This window comes from Sylvia atricapilla, chromosome 19 (genome assembly GCF_009819655.1).
Source record: "Sylvia atricapilla isolate bSylAtr1 chromosome 19, bSylAtr1.pri, whole genome shotgun sequence".
In the NCBI taxonomy this organism is placed as follows: Eukaryota; Metazoa; Chordata; class Aves; order Passeriformes; family Sylviidae; genus Sylvia; species Sylvia atricapilla.
Window position 1 is genome coordinate 9,511,320 of NC_089158.1, and position 12,684 is coordinate 9,524,003.

The following is a 12,684-nucleotide window of genomic DNA, read 5'->3' on the forward strand; positions in this document are numbered from 1 at the left end:
AGGCAGGAGCTCCGTGTGAGGAGCCTGCTTGGGAGGCAGGAATGGCTCTGGATTGCTGACCAGCATCACAGGCTGGCTGTATTCTTGTTCCGCCACACAAAGGACCCCTGTGCTGCTGCTGCTGCTGCAGATTGGAGAAGAAGATTGACTGAAGCTGCCTGTTATTATTTTTGGCTACTCCAGCAATGTATCAAAAACCTGACGCTGGGTTGATGCTGGTGCCCTACTTTATAGAAGCCCTGAAAAGCAGATCAAGGACAGCGAGCTTGTCTCTCTGCATGGCATCTGCCAGAAAAGGGTGAGAAAACTTCAAACCGCTGGTGGGGGGAATGGGGGAGGCAAAAATGAGGCAAAATGTGCTAAATCCAGAGCGCTGTTTGCAGACGTCAAGGGAAAGGGGCTCTGCGTGTCCTCCACTAAGGAGGGAAGGTGGGACGGGCAGAGGTGTTGTGCTGCCAGCGTGGCTGGTGAGCTGGTGTCACTGTCCCCGGGGCACGCTGGGGACCAGTTTGCTCTGGAAGGAAGAAGGGACCCCGCTGGCCTTAGGTGACCGCGCTCCTCGTTAGCCAAGGCCAGCAATAATGCTGCTTGACGTTTTCTGGATCCTTTGGCAGTGAGAGGGTCACGGCCACCTCTCTGGCTGAGGGGGAGAGGCACGTAGGGGAGGCTGTGCACAGAGTTAGTGTTGGAGCCGGGCACAGACCCCGCGAATTTTGACTCGTTTGTCAGCTCCGTGCACGGTGGCGCTGGCTGGAGGGATGGTCCGCCTGGGAATCCGGCTTGTGCGTCCCTGGAGGAGGCGAGACCCGTGCCTGCTGTCTCGGGCAGCACCTGCCCGTCTGCCACTCTGAGACCTGCTTCCTGCTCCTGTGCTCTGGGGGAACCCCGAGTATTCCAGTCCCTTGGGGACGTTTACTGCTCTTGGCCTTTGCCTCTCCAAAGCCGACCGGCGTTTGCAGCCCAGGCTTTCTCTGCTGATCCGGAGCTGCCTCGCATGAGCTGCAGGATTTATGCTCCGCTGCAGACGTGGACAGTAACCTTTGAAAAGTGGAAGAGGAAGCAGCCATCAGTAAGAGGCAGGGGGACGGTGCCATGTGGTGGTTTTTCATTTACTAGATAGTCCTACTTTGTTCTTGATGAGTAATGGAGGCATTTGAATACGCCAGGATGACAGCAGCAGTCTGGCTCTGGGAACGTGTCGGCGTGGGCTGGCTGAGGATGGTGGCAGTCGGGACAGTGGGACCATGCCGCGCCGCCTTGCCGTCTCCTCTCCGCTGCCTCTCCTCTCCTCCGCCTCTCCCCTGCTGCTGCCCCGGGCCCCGCGTTCCGTGAGGCCGCCCGGGCCCCGCTGCCCGCCCGGGAGCTGTGCCGGGAGCCCCGCGGTGAGCCGGGCGCCGATGCGGGGTGCGGAGCATGGCTCACGCCGGGGCCGCCGGCTGCTGCTGCAGGCGCTACTCCCTGCTGTGGATCGCGCTGCTGCAAAGGTCAGTGACTCGGCTCTCCGAAACGGGAAAGGAATGCGGAGCGCGGCCCGGGGCAGGGACGGGCGGGCGGCGCCGTGCCTCCCTCCCGGTGCCGCACCGCTGGGGCTCCCGGAGAGCCGCGCTTCACCCCGGCTTGTCTCTGCAGACCGAGGGCGGCGGGCGGGATGAGGCGAAGGGTGAGCGGCTCGGGGACCGCGGGGCGCTGCCGGGCGGCGGGGGGCTCGGAGGGACCCCCGGGCTGTAGCGGAGAGCGAAATACAGCCGCGGACCCCCGAGGCGAACCCGCGCTCCGGGGGCGGCGGGCCCGGGGCGCTCTGCCCAGCTACAGCGCAGCCAATGGGCCGCGGCGGGGCGGAGCGGCGGCGGCACGGCCCGGGGCGGGGGCCGGGGCAGCGGGGCCGGGGGTCCCCGCCCGCGGCGGCGGCGGCAGCGCGGCATGGCCCAGCCCGAGCGGGGCGGCGGCGGCACGGCGGGGCCCGGCCCTGCGGGTGAGTGCGGGGCTCTACCGGTCTGCCCGGGCAGCGCCAGCTCCGGGGCCGAGCGGGCCGGGACCGGAGAGAACCGGGAGGCAGAGCGGGCCGGGACCGGAGAGAACCGGGGGCCGGCGCGAACCGGGGATGGGAGCGGGCTGGGGACCGGAGAGGGCCGGGGACCGGAGAGAACCGGGAGGCAGAGCGGGCTGGGGACCGGGCGGGCCGGGACCGGAGAGAACCGGGGACGGGGGCGGGCTGGGGACCGGAGCGGGCCAGGGGCAGAGCGGGCTGAGGACCGGAGCGAACCGGGGGCCGGAGCGAACCGGGGATGGGAGCGGGCTGGGGACCGGAGAGGGCCGGGGACCGGAGCGAACCGGGGGCTGGAGCGAACCGGGGATGGGAGCGGGCTGGGGACCGGAGAGGGCCGGGGACCGGAGCGAACCGGGGATGGGAGCGGGCTGGGGACCGGAGCGAACCGGGGGCAGAGCGAACCGGGGGCAGCGGGGCCGGGGGCAGCGGGACCGGGGGCAGCGGGGCCGGGGGCAGAGCGAACCGGGGGCAGAGCGAACCGGGGGCAGAGCGAACCGGGGGCAGCGGGGCCGGGGACAGAGCGAACCGGGGGCAGCGGGGCCGGGGACAGAGCGGACCGGGGGCAGCGGGGCCGGGGGCAGCGGGGCCGGGGGCAGCGGGGCCGGGGGCAGCGGGGCCGGGTTGCGGAGGCCGCCGTGCAGGAGGAGCGGCGCTGACAGCGCTCCCGCACGGCACGGCGATGTGCGGCCGCGCTCCGTCCCTCGTTCCCTGCCTTCGCGGTTTGTTTTCATCCTGGGCGGCGTTTCATCATCCGTGGCCGGGCTCGGCAGCCGCGCTGTGGAGAGATGGGCCTTGCGGCTCCATTTCCGTCTGGTCGGTCCAGCAGGACACATCCTGCCTCGCCTTTGCCGCCTTGTCCACGTTCCGCCTCCGCGCTGATGTTACGCAAAATTTAGGTGGTAAAAATCAAAGCCCTTATCCCCACCTTGCTCCCCCCGTGGAAGGTGGTGGTTCTGGGTGCAGCTCGGAGCAGTTTTCCCGTGGGTGCTGGCAGGGGCAGGGGGCTCGGGCTCGGTGCCTGTGGCCCGGTGTTGGTGCTGCTGCCGTGGACGTGCCCCGGGTGTTTGTTGAGCCGGTGCTGTGGGGATGAATGACTTGTTCCCAGGGCTCCGAATTGGAGTGGTGGATATGTCACTGCTCTTTGCATCTGATGGCCCCAGATCTGGCCCTATTCAGGCTGGCTTAGGCTGATCTGATAAAAGGGGGGTTTTGATACAAGTGTTGATTTCTGTTGAAAGTGTCATGTTGATGTCATTCTGCTTATGGGAAAGAGGCTCCTTGCAAACATATCTGATGCTTGAAATTCAGGTGTATTTCCAATCACCTTTTGCATCCTGCTCCTGATGGCCTTCCCTTGCTTTTGCAGTTCCTCTCCTCTTGCACGTCACAAATGCCATCGCTGTCCTTGCTGGTTGTGCTGTGCTGGGCTTCAGGCTGCCCCTGACAAACTTTGCAGTGGCACGTTGTTAAACAAACACCCATGCTCAGGTGAATGTCACAGGTTAAAATCATCCGTCGGGTTTGCTCTGGCAAAAACAGCCTTTGGAATCTGGTATGAGCTGACAGAGTCCTTTTGAATGTAATTAATCCTGCTGCCAGTTGAAACTGAGAACAGTCTGAAAACAAGGGCAGGCATTAATAAGTTTAATTACACGTCCTTTGTGTTGCTCAGGGAAGGTGTTGCGTTAGTGAGGGCAACCTGTAACGCCAGGTTCCCATTGTGAGAGTGCTGAGCAGAGTTTCCCAGGCAGAGATCAGCAGCTGGAGTTCAGGGAACGGCAGGAGAAAGTTCAGGGCGGCAGAACATGGAGAAGGGTGTGCTGCTGCGTGCTGAGACTTCATCCCCACCTCCTCTTCGACAGGGAAAAAAATAACAACATTCTGCGAGTCTCTTGTGTGCTGTTGGCGGTGGCTATTCCCATAAGGTCGCTGTGATATTTATTTGTTACACTGAAGCAGGATGAGGCGCAGGGGAGGAAGGGATGAGAAGTCCCAGCAGCGGTCCTGAGGTCAGCACGATTCGGGGGTCACAGGGCCCTGGGGAGAGCTGCTGTGGAGGAGAGTGGGAACAAATCGGGGCAGCGTGGGCTCTGCAGAGCTCAGCCCCGGAGGGAAGGAACAGCAGGGAGGCTCAGGAGGGACAGTGGCACAGGGCAGAGCCCCTGGGTGGAGCTGGCAGAGGATGGTGGGTGATTTACTTCCATCCGCGACTCTTAAAATCCTTCTCCCATTTATCTGACGGTGCGAATCAATTTACTGGAGTTGTGCACTTTGTTCTCAGTCATAACAAACCCCTAATCCCGGGCTGGAGACAGATTTAGGTTGTGTCTGTGGATCTGCCGGGCTGTTCCAGAGGGCTGGGGCAGGGAGGACCCCTAAGGAACCCAGCTGGGCACAGGGAAGAGCTGTCAGCCTCAAAAAGCTGCACACAGGCAACCTTTCCTGGCCAGGGGACGTGTCACAGAGTCCAACATGTAATTTGGGAGATCAGATCCTTCTGACACCGGGGAAGCGTGCGCACTGCCAGCTCTGCAGCTGGTGTCAGTGGGGCTTCTGCAGCTCAGGGCCTGGGCTTCCTTCAGAATTCCCCAGTCCCTCATGCTCTCAGAGCAGAGCAGTAGGAGGTTTAAGAAAGGCTCTTCAATTTTTTCCCCCATGTTTCAGTGTTGGGTTGTGTGTCTGCTCCATCCCTTACGCAGCCACCCACCGGGTTCTCTGTTTGTTTCCATCTCTCAGAAATAATCAGGAACATTTTCATCATGAAACCACAGGAGCAGCAGCCGGGTGGTTTCAGGCAGGTGAGGCCCTGAAATGAGGGCTGACAGAATTGCCTCTTTGCAGGGCTGTTTGCTGCCTCCACTGCTCAAAACCCAGCCCTGGAGCTGGGTGAGGAGAGGCTGGTTTGCCTCCCCGTGCTTATTTTTTAAGTCTTCCCTGCAGTCCGGGTGGTCCTGGCTGGATTTGGCGATACTCAAGTGGTTGTGGAGGGCACAGGCAGAGGGGATACATCCCTTCACATGGTAATGTTTTATGACTTTTATTATTTAGCACAACAATGCTCTCTGATTGCTCTCGGGCAGCAGAGCTCTTTCTTTAATAAGCAGAGACTGGCTGCTGCTCCGCAGGACCCGCCAGGTCAGTGCTGGTAGCAGTAATGTTATTTCTCTTTAGAACTAATGTGGTCTTTTATGAGATTTTTTTTTTCCTCCCCCCTTCATTTCAACTGAACTTTAGGCAAGTAAAAAAGGATTTTAAAAAGGCCCTTGGCAAAAAGAACTGAATGTGCTGTTTGGAAAGAGGGCTCCTGCTGTGAGATGGCTCTGGGCAGCTGGCCCTTCCCAGCGTATTAAAACAAAGGTGTAGGATTGGAATTAGATCAGCTGACGTAAACCAGGACAGGACCTGGAATACACGGCGAGTTATTGGAGCAGGAGATCAGATGGCCCCACAGGCAGCATCTTCACAGGGATGATAGGGGGATGGATATGAACCAAGGGCCTCTGTCACCTGGGGAGTGTGTGTTCCCTGGCAGCAAATGGTGTTCCAGGTGCTGTTGGGGATGGCCGGGGGACAGCACAGGTCTGCAGGGACTCAGCTGTCCCCGTGCTGCTCTCAGAGTGCTGCTCTCAGGCTCAGAGCAGCAGCTCGTGGCCTTTCTCTTGCTGCTGGTACGAGGAGAAATCTGTGGGAGCAGCGACAGGGAGTGGCAGATGTTTTCCAGTAAATGGGCTCATGCCACAATGCCGTGTCACCGCGGACACGAGTGCTCTCTGCCCTGGAGCAGGGATCAGAATGAAGGGACCGTGTGCCCTTTGAAGGCAGGGGTGGGACAGAGCCCTGGGAGGGGGCTCAGCTCCTGCTGCCCTGCCAGGGCTGCTCTGGCAGAGAGATCCTCAGCCCTGCTGCTGAGATTTCCAGCAGCTCTAATTAATGACATCTCCCCACTTGGCTCTTGATACACAGGCAGATGCTGGGTTTTTGGGGCTGGTTTGAGACCTGCAGCACTCCCCCTGCTCAGAGCAGCATCTGCTGAGGAACGTGTGCTGCTGACCTGGGCTGGATCCCCGCGGCCGCTCAGGAGTCAGGGACATCGTGGGAGCAGGTCCTGCTGAGGCAAGGGCCTGACAAATCACCTCCCTTAAAAAATCCCCTTCATTTCAGGATTCCCAGAGGCATTCAGCAGAGCGTGGAGGGATATAAACACACATTTGCTGAATCTGGTGAGAGCGTAATGTGTCCTGAGAAACTCCCCCTTGGTAATCCTTTGAATTGCACATCTGCACTCCCACCCGTGGCCATCCAGCTGCAGTAGTTTTAAATGAAAAATAGATTTGGTTTGGTTTAATTTTTACAAAAAATTCTTAGGCCAGCGTGAAGCGATGCGATGTACTGAGTTGTGGGTTTATTTTATCAGTATTTATATTTGTCTACACAAGAATGCAAGTCTCGGCTTGGTTATTTACCTTTACTAATTTCATCTGTAAATTATGGAAATAAGATTTACCAGAACTGCCTTGATTCTGGGCTTATCTGGGCTGGGAGGGAAGTCTGTACTGTCAGTTCTTGAGCTCCTGGATATTAGTTGTGCACTCAGCATCCAGAGGTAACTTGATCTGTCTGCCTGTATTAGAGTTAATTTACAGTATCATTCAGAGGAAAAGGATAGGGACCCTTTTCTCTGAAAATAGTGTAAAATTGCCACAAAGTACTGGGAAATGACTGTGCTGGGTTCCTAAAGATCAATTTCCTCGCCACAGAGATGTGGGGTGAGTGGGCAGCTGAGAGGATGGCTAATGGCATGGAGAGCCTCTGCTGGGACCCCGGGGCTTCTGATCCAGCCCAGGGCTGTGCCAAGCCCACCAGGGCTCTCAGAGCCCGAGGGCTGGGGATTGTCCCCTCAGGGACCCCGTGCTGGTGCTGCTCTGCAGATGTTTCACTGCTGTCACCACAGCTGGTGCTGCCTGGCGCCCTGGGAGGGGCAGGGGAATGTCCCAGAGCGTGTCCCCAGGCTGGGGAGGAGGTGGCCCTGGCACTCTGAGCTGTCCCTTAGGCAGGGAACCAGCCACAGGCAGTTCTGTTATCACCCGGGGCTTCATGCATGGCCTGAATCTTAATGGCAAATCTAGAGAAGCACCTGTTTATCTGCTGCTGCCGTTTATCTGAGCATCTCCTTGGGCTGTTTTCTGGATCCAGCCTGCTGTGTGATTCACTGGAAGCGATGGATTTTGCATGCACTGTTGACATTTCTCTCTGTTTTGGTCAGCTTTATTCTGGAGAACAACACAACCCAGCGCAGGCATCGGAGCAAGCTGGGAGTATACTGGGAGCATTGTTGTTTGGCTCATGAAAGAGCACGCTGAGAATATCACAAACTGCCCCCATTGCTGCCCTTCCATGCCTTTGGAGAAGGCGTCCCACTCCCTTTGTGGGCAGGGGCACTTGGTCTCTTTGGGGGCCCCCAAAGTCTTTGCCAGAGGTTTTAAAGGTCAGAGTTTCCAGGATCAGAGCTCTGGCACAGCAACATCTGACGTGGTGCACGCTGTAGAGAAGGCAGCTGCTCCCTTTGCACTCAAGTTATTTTTTCCCTTGCCACTTTATGGGTTTGCTGTGTTTTCCCTGGGAGTACTTAACTATCTTTCCTTTTTTTTTCTTTTTTTTTTTTTTTGTTCTCCCTCTTGAGCTCTCTGGTTTTGCTTTAAGAGTTACAGCACCATCGATTGTATTGGCTGTCTCCAAAATGGTGCTCTGCTCACTGTCTGTGGGCTCCCCGCTGCTAAATGCTGCCAGTGGGGCTCCAGAGCATTTAGATCAATCGATGGGCCTATGACAGCTTTATTTTCCACACTGTCCCCATCCCAGGGATGTGTGTGACAGTCAGAGAGAGCACAGCAGCCCAAGGCTTGGTGACAGATCCAGTCGTGGGTGTTTGCTGAGGTTCTGGCACCAGCAGGGCTCAGCACCAGGTGCTGCACACCTGAGGCAGCAGCAGAGTGCACCCACACGGCTGCACACCACATGGGGAAGTCTCATTTAGGAACATCCTACACCTGGGAAATTGTGTTTAAGAACATCCTACACCTGCAAAGTCTCATTTAGGAACATCCTACACCTGGGAAATTGTGTTTAAGAACATCCTACACCTGGAAAATCTCATTTATGAACACCTTACACCTGTGAAGTCTCATTTAGGAACACTCCACACCAGGGAAGTCTCATTTAGGAACACCCCACACCAGGAAGTCTCCCTCAGCAGGTGTAGTGGCCATTTAGAGTTTGATTCAGTTGCTCAGAGACCCCCACGGTGTGCAAACCTCTAAAGAATTGACTCCTGACTATGTCAGAGTTGGGAAAGTTGTTTTACTGCTCATACCGACTGTGGTGGAGCTTCCAGAGTAGAAATCACCAATGGGACAGTGTAAGGCGCTGCTCTTCATGGCCCGTGGTTGTTTCCTGACACCATTCCCAGGAATGCCGTGGCTGACAGATGTTGCTAACAGGTTTCCTGGGAAGGGCAGCTGGCTGACAGCGTTTTGTTTCTCCTGCAGATCCCATCTAATGCCGAGGCTGAAGGAATCGCGCTCCCACGAGTCCTTGCTCAGTCCCAGTAGTGCTGTTGAGGCTCTGGATCTCAGCATGGAGGAGGAGGTGGTCATCAAGCCAGTCCACAGCAGCATCCTGGGACAAGACTACTGCTTTGAGGTAAGCCTGAGGAGCCAGGTGTGGGCTGGCACCTGGGCTCTGCCTCTTACCAAACCTGGCTGCTCACGATCGCTACGCAGAGAGGCATTTCACAGACAGAAAATTGCTCCCATCTTTCCGAGGAGGATCACAGCCACACAATCAGAGCAGTGAGCTCCTTGTAAGGGCTGTGGCAGCAGAGCTGCTGGCACAGGTGCTGCACTGCTTAGGGCTGTGCATCAGCAGAGCATCAATTTGTCGATGCTCATACAGATATTGGGAAGTGCTGATCCCTGCTCCGTGTTCCCAGAGACATTACGTGTGGTCACAGAGCCAGCCTGCTGCTGTCAGTGGGAGTGTGGAGGACTTTGTCTGGAAAACTGAAGCTCCCCTTGTTTGGGTAAACAGAAAAATCTGTGAGTATTTCAGATTACTTTGACATCTGTTATGGCATGTGGTAAGGTCTGTGCTAGCGGGAGGGAGGAGGACACGTTCAACCCAGGCTGTGTCTGGGTAATTCAGTACAGGATATCTTGGGAATCGTTTGTCCTGGATTGTGGATGGCAGAGTATTATTGCTTATGGCAGGGGCCGGGTACAGACCTGGGAAATGGTTTTCTTGCAGGGCTAAGGTGGTGGATATTTGTGTTTCTGTGAGGAGCAGGTAGCACCTGTTTGAGCTTGGACACAGAGAAGCAGATAAATGGTGTAGCTGTGCCTGGGTTGTGCTGTAGGGGTGCTGGGGCTGCAGGCTGTCCTTGGATGGGCAGTGCTGGATGAGAACACATTTCAGTCTTCAAGAGGAATCAGACTGCAAAGATAAAGACGTTTTTCTTTACTGAAATCGGCACATTTTGAAATAAGTGAGTTAAAAGATCTATTTCTTACAACATAAGCGGGTAACATGGAAACAGTCTTACAAGAAAATAGCCTCAAACATAAACTCTGTAGCTGGCTGAGGTATAAATATTGCAGTGCTGTTCATTCTTTGTGGAATTGAGCAAGTGCAATGGGTCAGGAGGGGAGCAGTTTTGTAAATTATGTGTCCTCTATTACATTCCACTCAAGAAAGATAAAATGAAGCTAGATGGAAAATAAATGTGACATCCATAATATAAGAGTTGTTTACCAATTCTGTTGAGCCCACAAAGAGGAGAGGAAGGGATATGAACAGAACTTGTCCAAAGTTGAATGAGAGGGAAATTACACAAGCCACGCACTTGGAAGGAGGAAGAAAATTTTGGGGTTAAGTGAGTTGGATAAAGAGAAGTCACACTATAAAAAAAAGAACGTGTTAATTGCTGTTCTGCAAACCCTGCAGAGGAGAGGAAGAATGCCAGGAAACAACAGGGACATTGATTTGTCACTGGTGGCTGCTCACCAGCCAGCTCCAGCAGGAGGGACCGAGGTGAGAGCTAAATGGCACTTTGTGTCTGCTGGAGTGAGGTCAGCACTGGGATGAGTTTGCAGATCCCCTGGGATCCCTGTTGGGGCCGGCAGTGACTGCACAGCCCTTGGGTCGGGACACAAAGGAGCTCAGGGGATGTCCTGGAAAAGCAGCCCTGCCAGGCTCACAGGGAGGAGAGGAGCCTGTGGTATTTCCCTGGGGAATGGTTTTTCCCCAGGACCCCTGGAGCCTGTAACCACGTAGTTTTACCCTTCTTTCCTTTCTTGACCCAGTTGGCTGAGATCCAGCCATCCCCCTGGACAGAAACCTTGATAAGGGCCTGTCCTCCCTTTTTCTTCCTCTGGCCCTCCGAGGCTCCAGCCCTCTTTCCCTCCTTCTGGACCTCCCTTGCCCTCTGGGCCTCCTGCCCTCGTTTGCCCTCCTGGAATAAACGTCTTGGATCAACCCTGGGGGTAAGAGCCTCTTTTGGATCTTCTGCCCTATCCCTAAAATATTGCCCCAAAGCCTCCCAAGAACCTGAGCCAGCCCCGGGGGGCTGAGGTGTTGTGTGTGCAGGGGATGGGGAAGGTGCTGCCTCATCCCTGCCCCCGGAGGATGGAGCTGCTCCCTGGGGAGATGTGCTGGGAGCAGGCAGAGCTGCTGGGAGGTGCTGTGCAGAGCCAGCCTCTCTCCAGCCGGGCACGGACACTGCCTGGGGAGCTGTCCCAGCCCCAGCTGGCCCCTGGTGCTCACCTGACACAGCTCCTCCTCCCCCTGGAGCTGACCCGGGGAGGATCTGACACGGCTGCAGATGGAGGAGAGCAGGTTTGGAGAGGAACTGGCAGCACACCCAGACGGAGACAAAAGCGAGAGGTGCCAAAGCCATCTGCAGTGGAAAACAACCAAGTGGCTCGTTGGGAGGCAGCTGGTGGATGAAGGTGCAGGGAATTGTTCCTCCCTTCTATCCCCACCACCCTGCATTGAGACAGCTCCCCTCAGCTCTGCCAGGGAGCACAGTCAGCACCAGGGCAGGCCTTTTCCACAGGCTGCACTTGGCTTGTTCTGCTTACTTAGTTTAGTGAAACTTGCTTTTTTTTTTTTCTCACTTGCTGAGTACTTGGCAGTCGGTATTTACTTGTTTCCTTCATTGATTTTTTTTTTTTTTTTTAAATTACTCAGCATCATCTTTCTCCTTGCAAGACTCCTCAGTCAGCAAATCATCCCGTGCCACTGCACGTGCTGCGTGTGCTAAATCTACAGTGGGCATCTCAGCCAGTGCCAGAGGCTTGGAGCCAGAGCCTGTTCCTGGCCCTGCCCAGGTTTTGGGGGGTTTTTGGGTCATTAGGGCCGAGGGGCTCTCTCAGGTCTTGGCAAACCAAAGCCTGGTCCCCTTGCACAGTCATGGCCACAGCTGGGGGAAAGACAAACTGAGCCTCTTGGCCTCATCCCGGCCTTGCCTCAGCACGGGAGAATTCAGAGGAGCTAAATTTAGCAGCACGAAATTGGATCCAGCTGTGCAAACGTTGGCCCTTTGGCTGCCTGGAGCTGCTGCTGAGCCCTGGCTGCTCCTTGGAAAACCCTCTGGGCACTGAGGAGCACCTTCAGGGCTCACTTCCCATCCCCTCTTACTCCTTCAAGTGAAGCCACCCTGTACCTTAGGACTGTCTTAAAAAGACAGGATTTTATCTGAGCAGATCACCCATCCAAGGACTGGGGATAATGAATAGGAGAAGTAACGTTTCAGAAATTAATGAGTTTTATTAATTGAGTTTGTCCTGTACGTTAACAGTGTTCCAGCATATCCAAAATCTTGATGAGACCAGAATATTCTCTTTATAAAGATAATTAATATCTCATAAAGATCATTAATGCCGTATGATATTTAAGTCAGAACTCAAAGCTGGGATCTGATTGCAGATCTGGGGAAAATTACAGTTTTGGTCACACGTGGTAGATGTGATCTTCATCTCCCACCAGACCAAGACACACTTCCCATCTGACACAGGATTTTCCCCTTCTCCCACTTCAGCATGACAGTTACAGGTTTTTTAGGTTTTGAAAGATCAATTTATAATTGGTTTAAAATCGAGTAACGAATTTGGCCGTGATAATGCATGTGTTTACCTAAGTGTGGCAAGAGAATACAGGGACAATCCTGTGTGCCAGCAGAGCTCTGTGTGGGAAGGCTCAGGGATGGCAGCAGCAGAGGGGAGATGAGGCAGGGGAGGTTTGTCATGGCAGAGTTTGAAAAAGCTGGAAATAGTCTGGAGTGGGAAAGGACACTGGGAAGATGACACTGCTGTGCCTGTTAGCATGGAGTCTGCTCTTGGAGCTACAGGAGAGCTTGTGCTCCACACAATGGGTTTTCTGGGAGAGTGTCTGTCTGAAGGAGAAAGATATTCTGTCTGGAATATCAAGAGTTGGAAGATTCTTTGCGTTTTTATGTAAAGACAGAACAGGCCTCTTCTCATTCTGCCCTGGTCTGTGTTCAAAGGAAGAGATGTGTTCAACTTATCATTGAGGTTTGCTAATGACAAATCTTAGCGAGTGCCAGCTCTGCTGTAAGAACAGGT

General features: G+C 55.4%; 1 protein-coding gene across 4 annotated transcripts in view; it reads left to right on the forward strand.

Annotated features, from left to right (window-relative positions):
- Window positions 1–12,684, forward strand: part of DAB2IP (DAB2 interacting protein) — a 127,592-nt gene that overhangs the window by 82,174 nt on the left and 32,734 nt on the right. For 3 of the 4 annotated variants that reach the window (XM_066332914.1, XM_066332915.1, XM_066332917.1), the window contains exon 4: window positions 8,593–8,746. In XM_066332914.1, the coding sequence (XP_066189011.1) occupies window positions 8,593–8,746 (154 nt within the window). Of the gene's footprint in view, window positions 1–108; window positions 299–8,592; window positions 8,747–12,684 lie in introns of those variants that run through there. The other variant, XM_066332918.1, reaches the window with a different exon arrangement.